Here is a 27,899-nt window from a genome sequence, read left to right on the forward strand (position 1 = left end):
ATACAATTTCATTAAGGGGCTAATAAAAAGATAATATAAATTGGAGCATACTAGTATATTGGATTATGCATTGGTTAAATTTTTTTTGTTTTGAATTTTTAGTAGAGACAGGGTTTTGCGATGTTGCCCACCTTGAACTCCTGGGCTCAAGCAGTCCACCCACCATGGCCTCCCAAAGTGGTGGGATTGCAAGTGTGAGTCACTGCACCTGTCTTTTTTTTTTTTTTTTTTTTAGACGGGGTCTCACTCTGTTGCCCAGGCTGGAGTGCAGTGGCTCAAGCATGGCAAAATGTAGCCTCAACTTCCTGGGCTCAGGTGATTGTTCTACCTCAGCCTCCCAAGTAGCTGGGACTATAGGCGCACACTGCCACATCTGGCTAATTTTTTGTAGAGATGGGGTTTCACCATGTTGCCCTGGCTGATGATAACATTTTTAAAGGGAAAATATACCATAAATCGAGGCTGTTTGGCTTCATTTTGATAGCCAGATAATAAAAGTAGATAGCTGGCCGGGTGCGGTGGCTCACGCCTGTAATCCCAGCACATTGGGAGGCCAAGGCGGGCGGATCACCAGGTCAGGATATCGAGACCATCCTGGCTAACATGGTGAAACCCCATCTCTTACTAAAAATACAAAAAAATTAGCCGGGCGTGGTGGTGGGTGCCTGTAGTCCCAGCTACTTGGGGGCTGAGGCAGGAGAATGATGTGAACCTGGGAGGCAGAGCTTGCAGTGAGCCGAGATCGCACCACTGCACTCCAGCTTGGGGGACAGAGCAAGACTCCATCTCAAAAAAAAAAAAAGTAGATAGCTATTCAGATTTGTTATGTTATTTGAAGATCTTAGAAAATAAAAGAGACATATAGTTGAATTATTTGAGCATTAAAAACCACCCATCTGGGTGTGGGGGCTCACACCTGTAATCTTAGTACTTTGGGAGGCCGAGGAGGGAGGATCACTTTGAGGCTGGGAGTTTGAAACCAGCCTGGACAATATAGTGAGACCCTGTCTCTGTAAAAAATAAAAAGGTTAGGCTAGGTGGCGTGCACCTGTAGTCCTAGCTACTTAGGAGGCTGAGGTGGGAGGAAAGGGTTTATGGTGAGCTGTGATTGCACCACTGCACTCCAGGCTGGTGACAGAGACCCTATCTCAAAAAAAAAAAAAGAAAAGGAAAGAAAAGAAAAAGTGCTGTTCAATCAGCAAATATTTATTGGCTTCTCACAATATAGCTAGCAATGAGTTAGGCCTTGTGGAAGATAAAGGAATATAAACCTAGATCTAGCTCTATGCCTAGAAATTGGTTAAATTTTGAAGAAAAATGTACAGATGGTTATCTCTTTAAAAATAGGGGGAAGTGTCCTGTTACTTTGTTGAATTTGTTCATTTATTCTCACAGGTTTTTTGGGTGTCAAATCATTAGGGGTTTCTACATATGAGACCCATGTCATCTGCAAACAGATAATTTTACTTCTCCAACCTAGATCTGTTTTCTTTATTTTTCTTGCCCAATTGCTCTGGCTAGACCTTCCAGTACTACTTTGAATAAAAGTGGTGAAAGAGGGCATCTTTGTCTTCTTCCTGATCTTAGAGGAGAGCTTTTAGTTTTTCACTGTTGAGTATGATGTTCACTATGGATTTTTCATATATGGTCTTTATTATATTGAAGTTGTTTCCTTTATTCGTAGGTCATTCAGTGCTTTTTAGATCATAAAATGGTGTTAAATTTTGTCAAATGCTTTTTCTGCACCTATTGAGATGATCATGTGTTTCTTTTTCTTACTTTTTTTATTTTTTTATTTTTTTGAGACAGAGTCTCGCTGTGTCACCAGGCTGGAGTGCAGTGGCGTGACCTCAACTCACTGCAGCCTCTGCCACCTGGGTTCAAGCGATTCTCCTGCCTCAGCCTCCTGAGTAGCTGGGATTACAGGCGCCCGCCACTGCGCCTGGTTAATTTTTGTAGTTTTAGTTAGAGACAGGATTTCACCATCTTGGCCAGGCCGGTCTTGAACTCCAGACCTCGTGATCTACCTGCCTCGGCTTCCCAAAGTGCTGGGATTACAGGTGTGAGCCATCACGCCCAGCATTAATTTTTCTTTAAATGTTTGGTATTTTCTTTAAATGTTTACTAGTGAAGCTGTTAGGCCCAGGGTTTTCTTTGGTTGCTCAACATTGGGAATATAATTAATGCCACTGAATTGTACACTTAAAAATGGTTTAAATGCCTTTCCTTTCTTTATTGAATGGTCTCAGCAGCCTTGTTGAAATCTTTTGGCCATGTATGTGACACGTTATTTCTGGGTTCTTTATTTATTTCTATTTGTCTGTATGTCTATCCTTATGCAAGTATCACACAGTGTTTGATGACTGTAGCTTTGTAGTAAGTTTTGAACTCAAGAAGTGTGAATCCTCCAACTTTGTTCCTTATTTTATTTTTCTTAATAGAGACAGAATTTTGCAATGTTGCCCAGGTTGGTTTTGAACTCTTGGGCTCAGGTGATCCTCTTGCCTCGGCTGGGATTACAGGCATGAGGCAGCATGCTCTGACCAAATTTGTTCTTTATTTTCAAGATTTTTTTTGTTTATTCAGAAACCCTTGCAATTCCATATAAATTTGAGGATCACCTTTTCCGTATCTGCAAAAAAAAGGGGGGTGTCGATTGGAATTTAGATAGAGATTGCCTCGTATCTCTAGATTGCTTTAGGTAGCATTGACATCTTAACGATATTAAGCCTTCTTACTCATGCACACGAGATGTCTTTCCATTTATTTAGGTCTTCTTTAATTACTTGCAGCAATGTTTTGTAGTTTTCAGTCTGCAAAAAATTTTATCTCCTTATTTAAATCTATTTCTAGGTATTTAAAAGTTTTTAGGTGCTATTGTAAGTGGAATTGCTTTCTTCCTTTTTAGATTCTTACAGGTATGTAGAAACAAAACTGATTTTTGTGTGTTCATCTTGTATTCTACGACTTTGCTGAATCATTTTTCACTTAGAGTAACGTTCTTGTGGATTCTTTGGGATTTCCTATATATAGGATCATGTCATTTGTGGATAGAGATAGTTTTACCACTTCCTTTCCAAATGAGATGCGTTTTATTTCTTTATCTTGTCCAGTTGCTCTGGCTAGAACTTTTAGTACAGTGTTGAATAGCGGTGGTGAAAGTGAGCATCCTTGTCTCATTTGGGTTGGAAAGGCTTTTAGTTTTTCACCATTGAGTCTGAGGTTAGCTGTGAGCTTTTCATGAATGCCCTTAATCATGTTGGGGAAATTTCCTTTTAAACCTAGTTTTCTGAGTGCTTTTATCATGAAAATATGTTGGATTTTGTCAGATATCTTTTCTGCATTGGTATGATTGTGTGCTTTTTTCCGTTTGTATATTAATGTAGTATACTGCATTGTTGTTGTTTTTTAAAAATGTTGAACCACCTTTGCATTCCTGGTAACTTTCTTTTGATTTATATTTGTATGGTATTTCTTTTTTCATGATTTGACATACCTATATAATTACATTTGAAATAAGTTTCTTGTAGACAGCATATGGTTGAGTCATATTTCTTAGTTCATTTTGACAGACTTTCTCTTTTAATTGGTATGTTCAGACCATTTAACATTGATGTGCTGAATGTTTACTATTATTTAGATTTAGACCTACCGTTTTATTACTTTTTAGTTTGTTCCTTCTGGGCTTTTCGTTTGTTCCTGTTTCCCCTTTTCTGTCTTTTTAAGGGTGAGTTGAACATTTTTAGTATTCTGTTTTAATTCTAATTTTGACATATTTATATACTTGATTACTAAATGGGTACCTGCGCAGTTTACTGAAAATCGGTATTCTACCACTTTACTTGAAATGTAGAAACTTTACTATCATATTCACCCCTTTTCCTCCGCCTTTATACTATAGTTGCTATATATTACATCAATATACATTGAAAACCCCATCGTTAATCTTTTTACTTTCACTTGTCAAACATATTTTAAAGAAGTCATGAGAAGAATGGTCTATTATATTTATACCCAGATATTTACAATATCTCCTGCTCCCTGCTCCTGATGTTCCCAATTTTCTTTTTTTTTTTCTTTTTTTTTTTGAGACGGAGTCTCACCCTGTCTCCCAGGCTGGAGTGCAGTGGCACAATCTCTGCTCACTGCAAGCTCCACCTCCTGGGTTCAGGCCATTCTCCTGCCTCAGCCTCCCGAGTAGCTGGGACTACAGGTGCCCGCCATCACGCCCGGCTAATTTTTTTGTATTTTTAGTAGAGAACGGGGTTTCACTGTGTTAGCCAGGATGGTCTCGATCTCCTGACCTCGTGATCTGCCCGCCTCGGCTTCCCAAAGTGCTGGGATTACAGGCGTGAGCCACCGCGCCTGGCCTCCCAATTTTCTTTGTATTATTTTCTGTCTGAAGAAATTCCTTTAGTAATTCTTTTTTTTTTTTTTTTTTTGAGACAGAGTCTCGCTCTGTCACTCAGACTGGAGTGCAGTGGCGCGATCTTGGCTCACTGAGTTTAAGCAATTCTCCTGCCTCAGCCTCATGAGTTCAAGCAGTTCTCCTGCCTCAGCCTCTCGAGTAGCTGGGATTACAGGCATGTGCCACCACCCCCAGCTAATTTTTGTGTTTTTAGTACAGACAGGGTTTCACCATGTTGGCCAAGCTGGTCTTGAACTCTTGACTTGCCTGCCTTAGCCTCACAGAGTACTGGGATTACAGACATGAGCCACCGCGCCCAGCTGATTTTCATTTCTAAATAATATTTTTGTTGGATATAGAATTCTGGCTTGATAACTCTTTCAGCACATTTTTATTTTTATTTTATTTATTTATTTATTTTTTTGAGACAGAGTCTCGCTCTGTCACCCAGACTGGAGTACGGTGGCATGATCTTGGCTCACTGGTTCGATCGATTCTCCTGCCTCAGCCTCCCCAGTAGCTAGGACTACAGGTGCATGCCGCCACAGCCGCCTCATTTTTCTATTTTTAGTAGAGACTGGGTTTTGCCATATTGACCAGGCTGGTCTTGAACTCCTGACCTCAAGTGATCCATCCACCTCAGCCTCCCAAAGTTCTGGGATTATAGGTGTGAGCCACTGTGCCTGGCCTTATTTTTATTTATTTATTTTGAGATGGAGTTTTGCTCTGTCGCCCAGGCTGGAGTGCAGTGGTGCAATCTCGTCTCACTCCAACCTCCGCCTCCAGATTCAAGCCATTCTCCTGCCTCAGCCTCCCAAGTAGCTGGGACTACAGGCGCACACCACCGCGCCCAGCTAATTTCTGTATATTTAGTGCAGACGGGGTTTCACCATGTTGGCCAGAATGGTCTCGATCTCTTGACCTCGTGATCTGCCTGCCTCAACCTCCCAAATTGCTGGGATTACAGGCGTGAGCCACCCCACCTGGCCTCCTGGCCTTATTTTCATTTTTATTCATTTATTTTTGAAATGGAGTCTCACTCTGTCTCCCAGGCTGGAGTGCAGTGGCGCGATCTCGCCTCCTGCAACCCCCACCCCCTGGGTTCAAGCGATTCTCCTCCGTCAGCCTCCCTAGTAGCTGGGATAATAGGCGCCTGGCACCGTGTCTGGCTAATTTTTGTATTTTTAGTAGAGATGGGGTTTCACCTTCTTGGCCAGGCTGGTCTTGAACTCCTGACCTCGTGATCCACCCTCCTCGGCCTCCCAAAGTGCTAGGATTACAGGTGTGAGCCACCATGCCTGGACTCTATTTTTATTTTTTTTGAGACAGGGTCTCACTCTGTTGCCAGGCTGGAGTGCAGTGGTACGATCATAGCTTACTGCAGCCTTAAACTCCTGGACTTAAGAGATCCTCTCACCTCACCTTTCTGAGTAGCTATGACTACAGGAGCACACCACCCCTGGCTGACTTTTTTTTTTTTTGTAGAAACGTGGTCTCGCTATGTTGCCTAGGCTGGTCTTGAACTCTTGGCCTCAAGCAGTCCTCCTGCCTCAGCCTGCTAAGTTTTTCAGCACTTTAAAAATGTTTTGCCATTTTGCTTCCATGGTTTCTGATGAGAAAGAATCTGTCATTCAAATTCTCCTGGCTTCTTTAGTGGTGTTTTTTGCTTTATTTTTTTTGAGACAGGGTCTCACTCTGTCATTCCAGGCTGGTGTACAGTGGACTTCTTAGGCTCAAGCAGTCCTTCCAACTCAGCCTCTCAAGTAGCTGGGACTACAGGCATGCACCACCATGCCTGACTAATTTTTATGTTTTGTAGAGATGGGCTCTTACTGTGTTGCTCAAGGTCTCTAACTCCTGAGCTTGAGTGATCCTCCTGCCTTGGTCTTCCAAAGTGCTGGGATACAGACCGGAGCTACCACACCTGGACTTATCTTTGGGTTTTAGCCATTTGATTATGACGTATCTGGATGTAGATTTCTTTGGGTTTATCTTGTTTGATGTTCACTCAGCTTTTTTTTAAAATTGTGGCAATATATATGAGACATAAAATTTATCATTTTTGCTATTTTAAAGTGTACAGTTCTGTGGCATGAAGTACATTCCCATTGCGCAACCATCACCACTATCTGTGTCCAGAACTTTTTCATCTTCCCCAACTGAAATTCTATACATATTAAACAATAACTCCCTATTCCTCTTTTTTTCTCAGCCTACTCATCTTCTTGAATTTGCAAGCTTATATCTTTTTACAAACTTGGAAACTTTTCAGCATTATTTCTTCAAGTACCTTTTTTTTGAGATGGAGTCTTGCTTTGTCGCCCAGGCTGGAGTGCAGTGGCATGATCTTGGCTCACTGCAACCTCTGCTTCCCTGGTTCAAGCGATTCTCCTGCCTCAGCCTCCATGTGCCACCATGCCCGGCTAATTTTTGTGTTTTTATTAGAGATGGGGTTTTACCCTATTGGCCAGGCTGGTCTCGAACTCCTGACCTCATGATCCACCTGCCTCGGCCTCCCAAAGTGCTAGGATTATAGGCAGGAGCCACCTCGTCCAGCCTTCTTAGCTGATTGTTAAAAAATGATAGTTGCCTCTATTGCATAAAAGTGTGGAGGACTCATTATAGAAAACAAAATGACTTTTTTTTGAGATAGAGTCTCACTCCCAGGTTGGAGTGCAGTAGCGTGTGATTGCTGCTCAGAGCAACCTCCACCTCCCAGGTTCAAGTGATTCTCCCGCCTCAGTCTCCCAGTAGCTGAGATTACAGATGTGTGCTACCATGCCCAGCCAGTTTTTATATTTTTAGTAGAGATGGTGTGTCACCATGTTGGCCAGGCTGGTCTTGAACTCTTGACCTCAGGTGATCTGCCTACCTCTGCCTCCCAAAGTGCTGGGATTACAGGAGTGAGCCATTGTGACTGGCCAAAATGGCATTTTTGTTTTATTTCTAAGTTAAGGATTTCTTTTTTGCTTTATATAAATTGTATCAATAAAAGGATTCTAGATTTCTTCAAGATTGACAGCTTGTAACTCCACTTAATAACAAAATTTAGTAATTATATAAGTAAAGTCAGTTTCTAAATATATGGTTAAATAATTAAAATTGGGGTGGGCCCAGTGGTTCATGCCTATAATTCCAGTACTTTGGGAGGCTGAGGTGGGAGAATTGCTTGAGCCCAGGAGTTCAAAACTAGCTTAAGGGGTCTTGAATTAGCCTAGGCGGTCTTGAATTAGCCTAGGCAGTCTTGAATTAGCCAGGTGTTGTGGGCGCACGCCTGTAATCCCAGCTACTTGGGAGGCTGAAGCAGGAGAATTGCTTGAAGCCAGGAGGCAGAGGTTGCAGTGAGCCGAGATAGCGCCACTGCACTCTAGCCTGGGCAACAGAACGAAACTCTATCTCAATAAATAAATAAATAAATAAAAGTCTCTGTGTTCAGGGACTCACTATATGAAGGAGACACATGAAAGTAAGTGCTAGTAAGTTGTGCTATTAAGTGTGAAATAAATGCTACTAAGAGTTCTAGCCATAGAAGACTGGGTGCGGTGGCTCACGCTGTAATCCCAGCACTTTGGGAAGCTGAGGCAGGTGGATCACTTGAGGTCAGGACTTCAAGACCAGCCTGACCAACATGGTGAAACACCATCTCTACTAAAAATACAAAAATTAGCTGGGCATGGTGGCGCATGTCTATAATCCCAGCTACTTGGAAGGCTGAGACAACAGGATCACTTGAACCCGGAAGGCAGAGGTTGTAGTGAGCTGAGATTGCGCCACTACACTCCATCCTGGGCGACAGAGTGAGACTCTATCTCAAAAACAAAAAAAAAGTTCTATCCATAGAAGGTGTAGTGGGAACAGGAAAGACAAAAATGAATAATAGACAGATTGCTAATATATACAAATTACAAATGTGGTGGGAAATCGGATGGAGTTCTGTGAGGATTCGAATAATCAGGGAGTGCTTGAGTGTATTGGGGGAACGAGAGATTTGGACAGAATTGTGATGTGGAATTTGAGGTGGCCTTTGGAGGAGGTATACAATTTAGCTGTATCTCCTCAAGGAGAGAGAGAATCAAAACTTTGAAACATTAGGATGAGATAAAAAAAATCAGGGAGAGTGGTTTCAATAGTAATTAAAGAGTCATTAAAAAGTGTTTGAGGCCGGGTACGGTGGCTCATGCCTGTAATCCCAGCACTTTGGGAGGCCGAGGCGGGTGGATCAGCTGAGGTCAGGAGTTTGAGACCAGCCTTACTAACATGGTGAAACCCCGTCTCTATAAAAAATACAAAAATTAGCTGGGCGTGGTGGCAGGTGCTTGTATTCCCAGCTACTTGGGAGGCTGAGGCAGGAGAATCGCTTGAATCCGGCAGGCGGAGGTTGCAGTGAGCCAAGACTGAGCCATTGCACTCTAGCCTGGGCGACAAGAGCAAAACTCCTCAAAAAAAAAAAAAAAAAAAAAGTATTTGATCCCTTTCCCTGTCATCATGGTGTGTGCGCCTGACTCTGTTCTTTGCCATGCCTTCCTACAAGACTTTAAGACTTTTAGAATCAAGTGATTCCTGGCCAAGAAACAAAAGCAAAATCGTCCCATTCCTCAGTGGATTCAGATGAAAACTGAGTAATAAAATCAGGTACAACTCTAAGAGGAGACATTGGAAAAGAACCAAGCTGGGTCTAGAAGGAATTTAACATGAGATGGCACACATACTTAATATTGCATCAAGGTCACTATCATGTCACCATATCAAGCTGAAAATGTCACCATCATCTGGACAGTTGGACATGCTGTATTAGAACAATGGTTTTTCTTTTGGTTTCTATGCTCTGCAGTAGGCTGGTTCAGTACTAAATATGTGAGACCTTTTGTTTGGAAAAAAAAGTTTTTGAGTAAGCAAGTGATATTCAAGAGAGATTGTCTGAAGTAGGCAAAATTGATTGGCTCAAGAAGGCCTTACAGTTAGTAAGTTTTTGTAACCACCATTTTAATCTATTCTAACCTATTTAGACTTCAGAATATCAAAAAGATTGCATAAAGCATCACAGAGATCTGAAATTTAAATTTTTATGTTATTACATTTTAAAAATTGAAAGTGACCCTCCCTTGCCTTTTTTTTTAAACTTAGTTTTTTCTGTTAGTCGTTTGAAACAACTTTTATTGGCTCTAATGAACATACCATACAAATCCCTATACAGTTAGAGTGATTATATTCACAGGGTTGCATAGCCATCACTACAGTCTAATTTTAAAACTTTTTTGTTGTTGTTTTGTTTTTGAGATGGAGTCTCACTGTGTTGCCCAGGCTGGAGTGCAGTGGCACGATCTTGGTTCACTGCAACCTCCGCCTCCCGGGTCCAAGCGATTCTCTTGCCTCAGCCTCCAGAGTAGCTGGGACTACAGGTGTGTGCCACCACACATGGCTAATTTTTTGTATTTTTAGTAGAGATTGGGTTTCACTATATTAGCCAGGATGGTCTCGATTTCCTAACCTTGTGATCTGCCCACCTCGGCCTCCCAAAGTGCTGGGATTACAGGCATGAGCCCCAACGCCCGGCCTTTTAGAACATATTTATCCTTCCTGAAAGGAAACCTCATCCTCATTAGCAGCCATCTTCAGTCTCTTCTGCCTTCCTCTCTGCCCTCAAGCCCTACACCAGTACAAATCTATTTCCTGTCTCAATAGATTTTCTTACTCTAGACACTTCATATAAACCAAATCACAATATGTACCGTAGTTATATTTACATTGCCTATGGTGAAATCCTGTATCTACAAAATATGGAAAAGTTAGCCCGGCGTGATGGCGTGTGCCTGTAGTCCCAGCTCCTCAGGAGGCTGAGGTGGGAGGATTGCTTGAGCCCAGGAGGTGGATATTGCAGTGATCTGAGATTGTGCCACTGTACTCCAGCCTGGGTGATGCAGTGAGACCCTGTTTCAAAAAAAAAAAAAAAAAGAAATTATGGTTTGCAATTTGATCCAAGTTCCAGTCCTGACAAATACAATATCTGCATTTATGTAGTAGATTCTATCCAAATGAAGTTGAATTGAAGGATAAATAAGTAAGGGTAACCTACTTTTTTTCTGAGTTACTGATTATGATTCTATACTTGGTTTCCTATTTAGTGTATAACCCAAGTTGAACCACAAGAGCAGTTATGTATTAACAAATTATATGTACTTAACATAAGATTTACCAGGTGATATAATTTAATTAACCATAAGAACTTCTTTGTTTTTAGTATATTCAACAGAACATAAGAGCAGATTGCTCCAATATTGACAAAATTCTTGAACCACCTGAAGGCCAAGATGAAGGTGTGTGGAAGTATGAACATTTAAGGTAGGTCCTTACATCAAAATACTAATAGAACCTCTCACAAAACTAGCTTTCATATTAATGATAATTATGAATTGTAAAATTTACTATGTAACTGCAGACTAAGAAGCCAAATTTTAAAGCTTTGGCATTTTCAGTGTCACAAGATTCTCAGCTTTCTTCACTGGTTGTTTCCAGATCAAATTATGCTACAGAGTCACTCATTTTGAAAGGTGGTTTATTTCAGAGTTGATCATTTGGACCTGCCTCTGCACCTCTCTACTTTTCTTTTCTTTTCTTTTTTTTTTTTTTTTTTTGAGATGGGGTCTCACTCTCTTGCCCATGTTGGAGTGCAGTGGTGCAATCACTGCTTACTGTGCCTCTACCTCCTAGGCTCAAGTGATCCTCCCACTTCAGCTTCCAGAGTAGCTGGGACTACAGGTGTGTGCCAGCATGCCTCACTAATTTTTTGATTTTTTGTAGAGACAGGATCTGATTGTGTTGCCCAGGCTAGTCTCAAACTCCTGGATTCAAGCAATTTTCCTACCTTGTCCTCCCAAAGTATTGAGCCACCCTTTCTACATTTATTCATTTGGGACTTATTATCCCTGCCTTTTTTTTTTTGAAACAGGGTCTTGATCTGTTGCCTAGGCTGGAGTGCAGTGGTGCAATCTTGGCGCATTGCAGCCTCTGTCTCCCATGCTGAAGCAATCCTCCCACCTCAGCCTCCTGAGTAGCTGGGACTACTAGTGTATGCCACTAAACCTGGCTAGTTTTTTGTATTTTTTGTAGAGACAAGGTTTCACCATGTTGCCTAGGCTGGTCTCAAACTCCGGGGCTTAAGCAATCCACCCACCTTGGCCTCCCACAGTGCTGGGATTACCACCATGCCAGCCTGGGTTTTATTCTTATTTCATGATTTTCCTTAATTATATCTCTTAACCACTAATATAGTATTTCCGTTTCCCCATTTTTGCATAACTGTGTCATCTTTTGTCTTTTTTTTTTTTTTTTTTTTTTTTTGAGACAGAGTCTTGCTCTGTTGCCTAGGCTGGAGTGCAGTGGTGTGATCCCTACTCACCACAACCTCTGCCTCCCGAGTTCAAGTGATTCTTCTGCCTCAGCCTCCCGAGTAGCTGGGACTACAGGCGCGGCCATGCCCGGCTAATTTTTGTATTTTTAGTAGAGATGGGGTTTCACTATGTTGGCCAGGCTGGTCTCGAACTCCTGACCTCATGATCTGCCTGCCTCAGCCTCCCAAAGTGCTGGGATTACAGGTGTGAGCCACCGTGCCTGACTTGTCTTTTGTTTTTTCCTTTGTTTCTGTAGAGATGGGGTCTCACTGTGTTGCCCAAGCTGGTCCTGAAATCCTGGGCTCAAGTGATCCTCCCATCTCAGCCTGCCAAAGTGCTGGGATTATACAGGCATGAGCCACTGCACTTGGCCACTTTATTTTTTTGTAGAGGATTACTTCTAGTTCCTAGTCTAGGTTTGGTATCTGATAAGTTACCTGTAAATTATTGCAAACTTCCAGTCTTCTCTTTGGTAAATAGAGATTAATTGTAATCCTGAAGTGAGGAGTTTTGGTGCTTTTTATAATGCCCTTTGAATGAAAAAATTGATAACTAGTGGATAGGTGGAGATAACATTAAAAGTAGATATATTCTGAAGTTACTAGGTGTTTCTTGAAATTATAAATTTTCCAGTGCAAATGGGAGCTGAGATGAGTTGACAGATTATTAATAAATATAGAGAATGCAGTATGTGTTCATTGGGGCTTATTATTTGTAAGTTGATTTTTAGATAAATAGAGTAGAAATATGACTTTTCCTGAATAAATTAGACCATGTTTCCTGTGTTGTGTGCCTCAACTTGTAGACAAGGCACTTTTTAAACATATTTACTTTTTGATGCTGCATGCTTCTTTAGATATGGTTAAGACATTATGTCGTGTCATAACAGTTCAGCAATTTCAGGATGCTAAGACTTCTTTGTACCCTTTGCTGGTTTTTAGACAAATTACTTGACTATTTTCTAACTTTTTAATATATATGAATGCACAATAATTCAAAGTATGAGTCTGTAGATATTTTCCCATTTTTACAACCCAAGACAGCACTTTAGTATAGTACATCCTTTGCTTTATTTTTATCAGCCTTGAAAATAACTGCTTTCTTATGTTTTTTTTCTTGAGACAAGAGTCTCGAGTCTCGCTTTGTCACCAGGCTGGAGTGCAGTGGTGTGATCTTGGCTCATTGCAACCTCCGCCACACGGGTTCAAGCGATTCTCCTGCCTCAGCCTCCCAAGTAGCTGGGACTACAGGCGCACGCCACCATGCCCAGCTAATTTTTGTATTTTTAGTAGAGATGGGGTTTCACCATGTTGGTCAGGATGGTCTTGATCTCCTGACCTCACAATCTGCCCGCCTTGGCCTCCCAAAGTGCTGGGATTACAGGCGTGTGCCACCACACTTGGCCGTTTTTTCCATTACAAGCATAATTCCTAACAAATAGGGGCTGATTTTAGTGTTACAAGGGTTTTTTTTTTTTTTTCAGATCTAAGAAAACATTTATCTCCCTATTTAACTTATTCTATGAAACATTATATAAAACATTACATAAAACTTTACATGAAATATTTCTCACAAGTATTTCATTTGTTCTGGTGCTATTTTTACTTTTGTTATTTTTTTCTACTAGCCACTTTTTGGTCTGGGTTGTATATTAACTATCGTATATATTCTTTTATCTCTTTATTGTATTGTGTACATTTTATTAGTTGACCAGGAAGAGGTTTTTTTTTTTTTTTTTTTTTGCATACATCCTTTATTGATTTGAGGCTGTATACTTGCCATTTTTAGTTAATGCAGTTGATTATATAATGATGTTAATTTGGATTGGGTCATGACTTCAGTCAAATCTCCCACTAGCTCATATTGAGTCTTAATGATTAGGAAAAAGTGCTCCTTTATGTCAGGATACATGCGTGGTGACTGGAATGTAGGCTGGATTCCAGCTCTGGTTGGTCTCTTCAGCTGCATAACTGTGTACATGTTAGCCCTGTATTAAATTAACTTGAAGTTGTGAGTTTTGCATTATTTGCCACAGATTATACCCACAGCACTGCTGAATCAACTTAATTTTGCTTTTGGCTGTAAAAGGGTTGGGTAAGAAACTTACCACAACCAGTCTTTATTACCACTTAGTGGAAAACAACTAAAAAACACATAACATGCAGCCTACTTGATAGGGCACAGTAGAGGGTGATACGGTGATTTAGAAATAATGTTATTTTTGTAATCTAAGGACAGCATTATTAGGCATCTGGAAAGGAAATGCAGTTACAAACAACTGAAAATTTGACCCTTGCCTTTTTGTTTTCTTCTGTTAAAATGTGCAGTAAGTAAGTAAATGAAGTTTTTCTACCAAATTTGTTCACATATATCCTGTTTTTTTTCTTTTTTGGGGGGATTTTTTTTGGTCTTCTGATTATATAGGTGTTAGCTTTGCATTGTTTTGGGAACCAAAATGATTCAGTTTTTCTGATGGGGAAACATAGTATTGATTTATCTAACTTGATACATTGAACTAAATATTAATAGGTAGGACTTTTGGAGGGAACACGTTCAGTGTTTTGACAGCTGTAAAACTACCTTTGTGACATAGAAGATTGTCTTTTTATCAAATAGCTGTCTAAAACTGATGGCCTCAGTGCAATTGTAATGTAATTTTTTTTTTTTTTTTTTTTTTTGAGATGGAGCCTTACTCTGTTTCCCAGGCTGGAGTGCAGTAGTGTGATCTTGGCTCACTGCAACCTCCGACTCCCAGGTTCAAGCAATTCTCCCTCCTCAGCCTCCTGAATAGCTGAGATTACAGGCACCTGCTATTATGCCCGGCTAATTTTTGTATTTTTGTGGCGATGGAGTTTCACCATTTTGGCCAGGATGGTCTTGAACTCCTGACCTCAAGTGATTCGCCTGCCACGGCCTCCCAAAGTGTTGGGATTACAGGCCTGAGCCACTGCGCCCTGCTGTAATTTCTTTGTATGTTTCTATGTACCAACATTTTATTACCCTCCAGTTGCTGAATTTTTCTACAATTCAGAAATTTTCTCATATGCATATATAGCTCCTGTGAACATCTTTATACATTTATCTGCATGCATATCTGATTATTTCATTACAATAGATTCTTAGAAGAATGACTTAGTCGAAAAGTATACACTTCCTAAAAGTCTTGGTAAATATTTCCAAATTACTTCCCTGAAAAATTGTACTAATTTCTAGTATAAAGAGAATGATCAGCTCACTTAACTCTGGTATTGAATGTTATGAGGGTTATTGGTTTTCTATTTTTAATCTGTAAGCCTTTAGAAGAAATGTGTCATTGTCAGTTTAGGTGGTTTTGAGAATGGTAATGAGGGAGGAGGGATGATACTGATGGGATTCTCTTTTTGCAGCTAATATTCTAAAAATTGCTGTGAAGAATAAATATGACTTTTTATTTATGTATTTGCATTTTCAGGCAGTTCTGCCTTGAGCTAAATGGACTTGCTGTCAAACTTCAGGTAATATTTTCTTTAAGTCAAAGTTATAATTGAAAGTTCTGATTTTTTTTTCTCTGTTTTTATAACTTACTGTGCTTACAAAAACGTATCCAAATTTCTAACTTTCTTCTAGAATTTATTTTGGAAATATAGTAACCTAAATGATAGCTTTTTCATTATTATTTTACATATTAAGAAATATAATTATTTTTAACAGAGTGAATGCCATCCAGATACTTGCACTCAAATGACAGCAACTGAACAATGGATTTTTCTTTGTGCAGCTCATAAAACTCCAAAAGAGGTGAGGATTTATGAAATAGAGTAACTAATAAAATTATTATAGCCTAAATCTCTCTCAAGACAATGTTAGACAAGTTTTTAGGGTTTTTAGTTCACTGTTCATTTTGCTATTTCATTTTGAGTTGCTTGTTGTGAAGTTGTTACTGCAGTGCTATTTTAGGATTTCTTACGATAAGCATCATTTTTCATAATTGGGCAATTACATGGGCTAGAACTCACTTCATGATCCACTGGCTATTACGGATTAACATCTGTCACATTGTGCTGATATCTACTGTGTAATGATTGAGATACGCCTATTTATGTTTTTGTTCAGATTATTTCTTTTGATAGGAAGAACTATTGATTACTCTGATGCCTAGTTTAAGTAGAAATGTTACTTTTGAGCTTTTAAATATTCAGGTTGTTTTTCTCCTTATTTAGTTTTTGTCAAGGTAAGACTATAGGCAGTAGCAGTTTTTTGTTTTGCTCTTTTTTTTTTGAGATGGATTCTTACTCCGTTGTCCAGGCTGGAGTGCAGTGGTATGATCTCGGTTCACTGCAACCTCTGTCTCCGGATTCAGGAGATTCTCATGCATCAACCTCCCGAGTGGCTGAGATTACAGGCATGCGCTATCATGCCGGGCTAATTTTTATATTTTTAGTAGAGATGGGGTTTTGCTATATTGGCAAGCCTGGTGTCAAACTCCTGACCTCAAGTAATCTGCCCACCTCAGTCTCCCAAAGTGCTGGGATTACAGGTGCGAACCACTGTGCCTGGCCTACTGTACTTTTTCTTATTTATTAATTTTTTACTTTTTCTTATTTAAAAAATTTCTTCATATCATCTGATACCCAGTATACTTTTCCTTAGTTGTCTCCAAAATGGTCTTTACATCTGGGTTGTTTATGCATTGCTTTTCCCTTAATCTGTATTCCCATTTAATCTGTTATAATTACTTTTTACTTGACACTGACTCATTGGGGATATTGGGTTAGGCCAATTCTGTAGAATCATAGACCTTGAAGTGGTGATTATATTGATAGACTTCTAAGGCTTGAAGACAAGTGAGGCCCTAGTTGCAAAATCAATATCTGATGTTTTTTGTTTCAAAAAGGACAAATGCTCCAAAATAAGGAGTATTTGATACCTAAGAGAATAGTACTTATTTGGAAGACTGGTTTCATTCAGGATGTTACATTTTTGTGTTAATTAATTGAAGCAGTATTAAGATTGTATCTGTCTACATCTGGGAAAATCCACATAGTGGTTTCATTGATAATTCACTGAAGTTGGCTACTTAACGTAGTGAATGATGTGATTATTGCAATTAGGAAACTGAATCAAGAAGGCTGAATCAAAGCTAGTTTTGTTTTGGCAAGTAGTAATGATGTATTATTCTTTCTTTAGAGTGGAAGTGATATCCAGTTTGTGATGTGTTATGACTCTTAAATATACTGTCATTCTCATATCCACTTCTTTCTTGATTAATATTAAATGACAGGATAGTCATTAGCATTAAGTCCTGTAAATTGAGTCTTAGAATTGCAGCATTGCTTGCTGAAGTCCAGATCTGTTGAACTGGCCATGTGTCAAGGGAGCGTGATAGTAGGATTTCCAAGTGGTAGTTATATTGAATGGAGTTACTGTAAAAATACAAACAAAAGAACAATTTGAAAGGACACTTTCTGAACTGTTTTTGAATAACTGCTTAGTCAGGAAACTATAGGAACTGACAAACTAAGCTAAGAAAATTGCTCTCATAGATTAAAATCACTAGGAAGATTCTGAAGTGGGAGAAGCAGAATACTTAGCACCAATAATCATTTATTCAGTATCCTTGAGAATTAAAGAGAGGCATTCAGCATATAGAGTAAATTATACAAATAGTGCTTCTAGGCGACAAACATTATAACTTACTGTCTTCAAGCCCTCACAGTCACATGCCGATTGTGATCACTTGCAGTAGCATTATGATTATATATTTGGAAAAATATAATACATAAAAATTTGTAAACACCATTACATAGTATTTTGTAACCTGCTATATTTTGCCATTTTTTGCTGTTATAACTGTTACAGAGTAGGAATAGTTACCTGAGAATTAATTGGGGGAAGGTGAAGGGAAGGCAGCTAAAAACAAGGCAAAATGTCATCCAAATTAAAAATTCAGAAACCAGTTAAAGGTCTAAAGATACAGTGATGTGGTAACCCATGAGCCCCATGTAGCTGTATAGCACTTGAAATGTGGGTAGTCAAAATTGAAATATGCTGTAAACACAAAATAAATACTGGATTTCGAAGACAGTAACGCCTGTAATCCCAGCACTTTGGGAGGCCGAGGCAGGTGTGTCACCTGAGGTCAGGAGTTTGAGACCAGCCTAGCCAACATGGTGAAACCCCATCTCTACTAAAAATACAAAAAATTAGCTGAGTGTGATGGGTGTGCACATGTAGTCCCAGCTACTAGGGAGGCTGAGGTGGGAGAATCACCTGAGCCCAAGGACTCAAGGTTGAAGTAAGCAAAGATCACACCACTACACTCCAGCCTATGTGACAGAGAGAGACCATGTCTCAAAAAAAGATTCAGAAATGGCCAGTAAGCACATGAAAAGATGCTCAACATTAGTTATTAAGGCAGATCTCAAAACCACAGACAGTTGGTGCGAGGGTTGTGCGTTATTGTTATGCTGATTAACATTGTCTCCTCCATAACCATGCTTGATTAGAAAAAAAAAAAAACAAAAAAACACCGTGAGAATGGAGAAACAAAATGTAGCATGGACACAATGAAATATTATAAAACCGTGAAAGGGAATGAAGTTCTGATACATGCTACAACACAGATGAACCTTTAAAATCCAGTATGTATTATGTGGAGTGAAACAAGTCAGATGCAAAAGGACAGATACTGTAGCATTCCACTTATCTAGAGTGAATAAATTCATATAGACATTTGAAGGTAGGTAGAAGCTGCCAAAGGATGGGAGGTATGGGAAGTTAGTGCTTAAGGGTAATAGACTTTTTTCTTCTCTTTTCTTTTTGAGATAGAGTCTTGCTCTGTTGCCCAGGCTGGAGTTCAGTGGCGCGATCTCGGCTCACTGCAACCTCTGCTTCCCAGGTTCAGGTGATTCTCCTGTCTCAGCTTCCCAAGTGGCTGGGATTTACAGGCACGTGCCACCTTGCCTGACTAATTTTTGTATTTTTAGTAGTGACATGGTTTCACCCTATTGGCCAGGCTGGCCTCGAACTCCTGACCTCATGTGATCCGCCCACCTCAGCCTCCTAAAGTGCTGGGATTATAGATGTGAGCCACTGCGCCCAGCCGAGTTTCTTTCTTTTTTTTTTTTTAAGAGACAAGAGTTTCGCTCTGTCGCCCAGGCTGGAGTTTCACTCTGTTGCCCAGGCTGGAGTGCAGTGGCGCAATCTTGCCTCACTGTAGCCCCCACCTCCCAGTTTCAAGCAGTTCACTGCCTCAGCCTTCTGAGTAGCTGGGAGAACAGGCGTGCACCACCATGCCCGGCTAATTTTTGTATTTTTAGTAGAGACGGAGTTTCACCATGTTGACCAGTTTGGTCTCAAACTCCTGGCCTCAAGTGATCCACTTGCCTTGGCCTCCCAGTGTGCTGGGATTATAGGCATGAGCCACCGTGCCTGGCCATAATAGTTTCTGTTTGAGAGTTGGAAACAGTGAAGATGGTTGCACAATATTGTAAATTAATGCCACTAAATTGTACATTTAAAAATGGTCAAAATAGCTGTCTGGGTGCAGTGGCTCACGCCTGTAATTCCAGCACTTGGGGAGGCCGAGGCGGGCGGATCACGAGGTCAGGAGATCAAGACCGTCCTGGCTAACACGGTGAAACCCCGTCTCTACTAAAAATACAAAAAATTACCTGGGCGCTGTGGCGTGTGCCTGTAGTCTCAGCTACTTGGGAGGCTGAGGCAGGAGAATGGTGTGAACCCTGCAGACGGAGCTTGCACTGAGTGGAGATCACATCACTGCACTCCAGCCTGGGCAACAGAGTGAGACTCTGTCTCAAAAAAAAAAAAAGGGTCAAAATGGAAAAATTTGTGTTGTATATATTTTACTACAATTTTTTAAAATGTTAAGAAAAAAGCACCAAAACCCCAAATGGCATATACTTTCACACCCACTATAATGGCTAAAATAGAAAAGATAGACAATAACAAGTGCTGGCCGGGATGTGAAGTGGAACCCCTAAACACTGATGATGGGATTGTAAAATGCTTCAGCTATTTCAAAAAACAGTTTGGAAGTTCCTTAAAATGGTAAGCATAGAGTTGCATATGACCCAGGAATTCCACTCCTTGATATGTAGTTCCCCCAAAATGAAAACATTTATCTGCACAAAGACTTGTACATGAATATTCGCAGTCACATTATTTATGATAGCCAAAAAATGGAAACAACCAAATATCCATCATCTGATGAATGGATAAGCAAAATGTGTTGCAGCCATCTCTCAGTAGCCTCAGAGGATTGGTCCCAGGACCCCCATGAATACCAAAACCACAGATACCAAAGTCTCTTGTATAAAATGGCATAGTATTTGCATATGACCTATGCACATCCTCCTATATACTTTAAATCATCTCTAGATTACATATAATACTGAATACAATATAAATGCTATGTAAATAGTTGTTATACTGTATTTCTTAATTTGTATTATTTTTTATTGTTATGGGGTTTTAAAGTGTAGTTTTGATCTGCAGTTGGTTGATTCTGCAGATGCAAAGTGCTGACTGTATGTGTACAATGGAATAATATTCAGCCATGAAAAGGAATGAAGTCTTAAAGGGAGAAACATACAGTACAGCATTTTGTATATATTAAAAACATTAAAGGCTAAAAAGTTTTGAATTTTAAAAAAAGGAATGAAGTACTGATTCATACTACACCATGGATAAGCCTTGAAAACATAATAGAAGCCAGACACAAAATGCCACTTATTATATTATTTCATTTTAATGAAATATCCAGAATAGGCAAATCCTGTGAAACAGAAATTAGGTTAGTTGTTGCTTAGGGCTGGGGGAAGGAGAGAATGGGAAGTGACTGCTAATTGGTTCAAGGTTTCTTTTTGGGATGCTGAAATGTTCTGAAATTTAGTGGTAATGGTTGCAGAATTTTGTGAATATACTAGAAACTACTGAATTTTTAAGAGTAAATTTTAGTTGTATCAATTATATCTTAAAAGTCAAAAAGTAGCCCATTAATTTTATATCAATTACCTGCTGAAATGGTATTATTTTGGATATAGTGGGTCAAACTACAATATTGAAATTAATTTCACCTCTTTCACGTTACCTTTTTATTTTTTATTTTTTAATTTTTATTTTTGAGACGGAGTCTCCCACTCTTGCCCAGAGTGCAGTGGCGCGATCTTGGCTCACTGCAAGCTCCGCCTCCTGGGTTCTTGCCATTCTCCTGCCTCAGCCTCCTGAGTAGCTGGGACTACAGGTGCCTGCCACTGCGCCCAGCTAATTTTTTGTATTTTTAGTAGAGATGGGGTTTCATCGTGTTAGCCAGGATGGTCTTGATCTCCTGACCTTGTGATCCACCTGCCTCGGCCTCCCAAAATGCTGGAATTATAGGCGTGAGCCACTGTGCCCGGCCTCACGTTACCTTTTTAATGTATCTCTTAGAAAGTTAATTAATTTTTTGAGACGAAATCTTACCCTGTTATCCAGGCTGGAATGCAGTGGCCTGATCTCGGCTTACCTCCCTTGACCTCCCGTGCTCAAGCAATCCTCCTGCCTCAGCCTTCTTGGTAGCTGGGACTACAATCATAGTGCCACCATGTCTGGCTAATTTTTCAAATTTTTTATAGAGATAGGGGCATTTCCCTGTGTTGCCTAGGCTGGTCTTGAACTCCTGGACTCAAGTGATCTTCCCACTTTGGCCTCCCAAAGTGCTGGCATTACAGGCGTGAGCCACCACATTGGGCCTAGAAAATTTAAAATTAAATATATGGCTTGCATTATACAGTTGACCCTTGAACAACTCCGGGATTGGGATCCCAACCCTCTGTGCAGCTGAAAATCTGAGTATAACTTTTGACTCCCCCAAAACTTAATTACTAATAGCCTACTGTTGACTGGAAGCCTTACCGATAACAGTTGATTAACACACATTTTGTATGTTCTATGTATTATATAGGGTATTGCAATGAAGTAAGCTAGAGAAAAGAAAATGTTATCCAGAAAATCATAAGGGGCTGGGCGTGATGGCTTATGCCTGTAGACCCAGCACTTTGGGAGGCTGAGATGGGAGGATCGCTTGAGGCCAGGAGTTCGAGACCAGCCTGGTCAACATAGTGAGACCTTCTTTCTTTCTTTTTTTTAAAGAAAATCGTAAGGAAGAGAAAATATATTTGCCATTCATTAAGTGGATCATTATAAAGGTCTTCCTTGTTGTGTTCATGTCGTTGAGTAGGCTGAGGAGAAAGAGAAAGAAGTGGGGTTGGTCTTGCCGTCGCTGGGAAAATCTGAGCATAAGTGGATTTACGCAGTTCAAACCTGTGTTGTTCAAGGGTCTGCTGTATTTCTGTTGATGATTCTGGTTTAAAGGTTGTAAAACTGTCTCATGGTATACCCAAATGACAAATATGAGAAATACAGTTACTTGGGATATTTGCTTTTGACCAACTCATCTGTGGTCATATATCTGGAGAAAGGTAGTTTTTTTCAATAAATATTGCTCATGGTACTGTTTTTGGCAATGACTCCACTAATCAGAAATTCCTGTGGATATATTGTTAGAAAAATACTTCTTTTTTATTAGGTAATTTTTTAGTGCCACGGCACTAAGCCATATTTAGTAGTTACTAAACCGTATTTCTAAGTGACAGCTTCAGTCTCAAACTTGAAAAATAACCTAATTACTGGGTAGAATCTTTGAGCTAGAGTCATTGTTACTCCTTCCTCTAGTTGTTTTTTCCTTCTGGTTGACTCCCTGGTTTGTTTCTAGACTGCTTTCCCCTTGATGTTGCTCCCTGTCTGCCCTCAGGAGGACTGGATGAGGACAATTACGTTGCAGTTTTATTTTTCCTTTAATAAATTTACTGAGTTGCCATGAGACAGTGTTTCATTGTTTCTTTTTTTCATTGTTTCTGATAAATGGAACAGAATAAGTCAGATTTATTAAAATATAAGGAAACTTTGATATTTCATGTTAAAATTCAAAGGTGATTTGGGAGAAAGTTCTTTAGAGGGCTGCTAGATTGATAATAGAGTGCTAGGGACATCATAAGGAATATTGTTTAGGATATAAGAAGGCATCCCTGGAGATACCAGAGATAAATCAGGATTCTTCTTATCTGTAATTGTTGTTTTCTTGTAGGTACGATGTTGGGAATAAAAATGGGAGACTGGTTTATGTATCATCTAGAATTGTGATATGGTTCAAGGGGATAATAAACCTTACTTATTAATATAACATTATATTTTACAAGCATTCGGAAATTGTAAGGAACTTTTTTCTTAGAACATGCTCATGTCTTTGGAATAAGGTATACCCGTATAATGAATATATCTAACTTAAGAGAGAGCTCTTTGTTGATGCATTTCTATATTCTTTCTTTTGTAGTGTCCTGCTATAGACTATACTAGACACACACTTGATGGTGCTGCATGTCTTCTGAATAGCAATAAATATTTTCCCAGCAGGTAATCGAAACTTTTAAACATAGTGTTAAACATTTTAGAGTTAATTTATAAGATTGGTATTTTAGAGGGGAGGGGGGAGGGATAGTATTAGGAGATATACCTAATGCTAAATGATGAGTTAATGGGTGCAGCACACCAACATGGCACATGTATACATATGTTACAAACCTGCGCATTGTGCACATGTACCCTAAAACTTAAAGTATAATAATAAAATAAAATAAAAGATTAGTATTTTAAAAGTAAAATTAGGTTGCTCGTTAATGCATTTTTGTATTTTTTTTTAGCTGTTGTATTTTGGCTTGTTTATTCAAGTTTTGAAATTAGGACTGTGGTTAAACAGCAGGACTTGGCTGTCAAAGCTCAAGGCCAGTTCAGTCTAAGGCTAGTACGTGTTCATATATGTCATTCTGCAGAGCTCTCCCTCTCATGCTTTAGAGTTGGGATATGTATATACTTGCTCACTTGAATCTCTATGATAGTTAGACTCGACCTCCCTTTATGTAGTATGCCTAAAGAGCAGACTTTCTGGCTGGGCGCAGTGGCTCACGCATGTAATCCCAGCACTTTGGGAGGCCGAGGCGTGCGGATCACCTGAGATCAGGAGTTCGAGACCAGCCTGAACAACATGTAGAAACCCCTTCTCTACTAAAAATACAAAATGATCTGGGCGTGGTGACGAGTACCTGTAATCCCAGCCACTTGGGAGGCTGAGGCAGGAGAATCGCTTGAACCCAGGAGGCGGAAGTTGTGGTGAGCCGAGATCGCGCCATTGCACTCAGGCCTGGGCAACAAGAGTGAAACTCTGTCTCAAAAAAAAAAGAGAGCAGACTTTCCTAAATTGAACTATTTGTTTTTGAGGATTCCTTATCCTTGCTCATTGATTTTTAAGATCTGAGAAGTCTGTACATGTAATATATTATCGGTGAAGTTTGTGACTGCCTTTTATTTTATTAAGGTATTTGTTACCAGGTGGATAGATTTGGAGATTTCCCCCCCCAAATATGATTAGCTTCAAAGAGCTCATATAAAATATGTTAAGAAAAATACTGACTTTTGACCTTAATATTCTGTGTATACATATTTTAAAAAAGGATATCAGAAATATGCAGACAATTTCAATTTTAAAAAAACAATTTTAATTTCTCACTCTCTTTTTTTCTTTTTATATAAGGAGTCTTGCTCAACCAGGCTGGAGTGCAGTGGCGCAATCTCAGCTCACTGCAACCTCTGCCTCCTGGGTTCAAGCGATTCTCCTGCCTCAGCCTCATGAGTAGCTGGGATTACAAGTGCCTGCCACCACGCCTGGCTAATTTTTGTATTTTCTAGTAGAGGCGGGGTTTCACCATGCTGGCCAGGCTGGTTTCGAACTCCTGACCTCAGATGATCCACCTACCTTGGCCTCTGAAAGTGCTGGGATTACAGGCATGAGCCACCACACCTGGCCTTAATTTCTAAAAAAAAAAAAAAAAAAAAAAGGAAAGAATAACCTAGTTGTGTAAAATAAAACAATAATTCCTTTCAGGAGTTTTCAGTCGCCTCTAGTGGACAATGTATTAATGTTGGAAATAGATGTTTTAGTAAATTTTGAAATGTCAGGGATTTATTCTAACTGCATTAAACTTTTACAAAGTTTCAAAACTATAATGCTGAATTTAAGTTAGGCCCTGTGATTAGGTAGAAAGAACACTGGCCTAGAACTGAGGAGCAGGGGCTCCAGGCATTTACTCGCAGTGTGACCTTGGAGTAGTCGCTTATTTTCCCTAGGTGTCAGTTTCTACACTTGTAAGCGAGAAATTGGACTATATTGTTCCTAAGATTCTATCCAGTTCTAAGCATCTATGGTTTCTTTTCTACTTCTAGGGTTAGCATAAAGGAATCATCTGTAGCGAAACTAGGATCAGTATGCCGTAGGATTTACAGAATATTTTCACATGCTTATTTTCATCATCGGCAGATATTTGATGAATATGAAGTAAGTATATTTCACTGATTATCTTGATGCATTCTTATCAGCGTAACAGTAATATATATTGATGTTATTTCTAGTCTTTTAGTTTGGGATAGTGAATTAAAATAACATTTTTGTCTTCCTCTCTACAGAATGAAACATTTTTGTGTCATCGGTTTACTAAGTTTGTGATGAAATACAATTTGATGTCCAAGGATAACCTGATTGTACCAATTTTAGAAGAGGAAGTACAGAATTCAGTTTCTGGGGAAAGTGAAGCATGAAGGGAATCATATAGAAAAATGTACTGATCATATAATTAACATTATGTACTGTATATATCATTTTAGACACATCAATCATGTATCCATCTTATAGCTTCTTTGTTTAGTATAGGTTTTTGTATGCTGGGTTTGCCTTTTAAAATGGGAAATACTTTTTAAGTTATTCATAAGCTGTATATTCACCAGTGTGGCACTCTTGGTTTTTAAATAAGATTAGTATTATCTGTTTATAATGCCTGTTAATAAAAGAATTTACAGTTTGGTAAAATTGCTGCTAAACAATCATTGGATCACAATCCTCATCAGACAAACCCATCTGTAAAAAAAATGAGGGAGAGCTTGAGGTTTCACACAAGCCATTTACTAAAGAGGTAGAAATGTTTTCCATTGGTTTTACCTTGAGTTTAGATATCCTAAAAAATTCTGTAGTACATAGTTTTGTCTTACCTGTTAACTTTCCCCAATTGAGATAAAAGTGTTTTAAAATTCTGTTTACAGTTTTTGATATGCATATATAATTATGTGTATATCTAAATACAAATGCAAATGAAGCATTAGTAATACTTAAATAATTTTACTGTGCTACATAAAGTATAACATACTTGGAAAGGATTTACCTTTCTGCAACAACGGACTGGTACATACAGGATGATCACAATGGTAAGGCACATAAATTATTTTCCCACTGGAAACCTGCCCTGTCCACCCCTTCTCATTTACCTTAACCTTATCTTCAAACTACTTTAGCTGAGAAGCTTTTCACCAGACTGAGTTAGTGGTGGCTTATACCTATTTATATTTGTATTAATTGCTTACAGATTATACCTCATATTAGCAATTACATTACACTACAAGAAAATGTATTTGCATAGGCTCTTGCTTATCTTTGTTTTGCAAAATTGTTCTACTTAGAAAACAGTCCTTAAAATAGTTTGACTCTTCCTGTTAGTAATATTAATCTTTCATTTAACCAGCTAGGCAGCATTAAATAGAATTGAAGAAATACCATAGTATTTATTTTACACCCCCTCTCCCATGAAGTTTATGTTTGGATTACATGCAGTGTGAGATTATTTGCAGTAATTCATAGGTTCCAAGGGTGTTGATGAATAGTCATACATTTTTTTGGACTTTGTTATAATTCATTGTGGTAAGAATGATTGAAATGCAGATTTAACAATCTTATAATCTATTGAATGCCATTTTTGATAAAGCACTGGAGGTCTTATTGCCAAACTGATTGTAATGAGGCAGTAAGGGTGAAAACATTGTACATGTTGTGAAGAAAGTATTTAAATCTAACTTCTGAACAGATTTAACAAACATGAGGAACTTCTTTTTTATTTAGAAGGATAATTTTGAAATGAAGATGAAAATGTATTCATCTTAATTGTTTTTTCAAATTTAAGGGAATAATTTATACCATCTTTTGAGACAAGAATGTACAGCAGAAATAAGGGGAACAGTAGTATACTGAGAGTGTGTGTATATATAGTGTATGCCTTTCCAAGCTTGCCAGTCTTTTTGGCTTTGAACACTGCCCACCAGCTACAGTCATTACTGTTCCCCAACCCACAACTATCTTTTAAGAAGTCTTAGTTCACAGTGAAAGGAATGATGACTTTGAAATTATGGATTTATATTAATGGCACTATAAACCAATGGTAATGGTAATTTTTAAACTGCTAAATATTGAGAGACTAAACTACTAAGTTAATAAATTATATATAGCAGTGTAGCTGTTCTCTCTAGATGGTGTCTCACAATGGATTTCTGTTGCTTGACTATTTTCTTAGTGAATATTTATACTAAGGTAGTGACTGAGATTTGGTGATCTGGCTGAGTATTTTGAAACACATTTTGAATAATATGGCTTAGTGTTAACGGGGACTTAAATATGATTTTTTTTCTTACTCATTTCACCTTCCCTGTACTGTATGTTTGGAATTGATCATAAAACATCTCCAAAAGAAAATAATCAGTTTGTAGTCTTGCTTTTGTATTCATGTTGATAATCTTACTAATATTCATGGCATTGTGAAGTTGATTCACTATACTAGGTAAGACCTAAGTGAAACAGTTCCTGTTTTTCCTTAATACTGTTTTCAGAATTTTGAAAATGTACTTATATGTACATAAATACTACTAAAAAATCAATGAGCCTGGCAAACCATTGATTTATAAAAGTAAGTGTTCTAAGAGGGGAACAAGACAGTTCTGTGTGATAAGGAAGTTAGGCTCCACTTTTTGTTTGAATTACCCTATGTATATCCGAAGGTAAACTTAAGCTTTTCTTTCCAAAAGATCGTATAGTCAATTCATTCTTTTTCTCCTATCACATCTGGGAAAGTAGCTAACTTTTAATTATTTATGTTCCCATAAGTAACCCTTCTTTTGTGTGTATACATTTCCTTTTC

At 38.9% G+C, this 27,899-nt stretch overlaps 1 protein-coding gene and 1 pseudogene across 3 annotated transcripts in view; both read left to right on the forward strand.

The window, feature by feature from the left end:
- MOB4 (MOB family member 4, phocein) overlaps window positions 1-27,457 on the forward strand; it is a 53,701-nt gene extending 26,244 nt beyond the window's left edge. For all 3 annotated transcript variants that reach the window (XM_019021931.3, XM_019021926.3, XM_019021927.3), the window contains 6 exons: window positions 10,647-10,747; window positions 15,248-15,290; window positions 15,487-15,573; window positions 23,168-23,247; window positions 25,111-25,222; window positions 25,351-27,457. In XM_019021931.3, the coding sequence (XP_018877476.1) occupies window positions 10,647-10,747; window positions 15,248-15,290; window positions 15,487-15,573; window positions 23,168-23,247; window positions 25,111-25,222; window positions 25,351-25,482 (555 nt within the window). In that variant the 3' untranslated portion in view covers window positions 25,483-27,457. The remainder of the gene's footprint in view (window positions 1-10,646; window positions 10,748-15,247; window positions 15,291-15,486; window positions 15,574-23,167; window positions 23,248-25,110; window positions 25,223-25,350) is intronic.
- On the forward strand, window positions 8,652-10,633 carry LOC129531934 (large ribosomal subunit protein eL39-like; annotated as a pseudogene).
- Window positions 27,458-27,899: the final 442 nt, after the last annotated feature.

The sequence above is a fragment of the Gorilla gorilla genome, chromosome 11 (assembly GCF_029281585.2).
Source record: "Gorilla gorilla gorilla isolate KB3781 chromosome 11, NHGRI_mGorGor1-v2.1_pri, whole genome shotgun sequence".
NCBI lineage: Eukaryota > Metazoa > Chordata > Mammalia > Primates > Hominidae > Gorilla > Gorilla gorilla.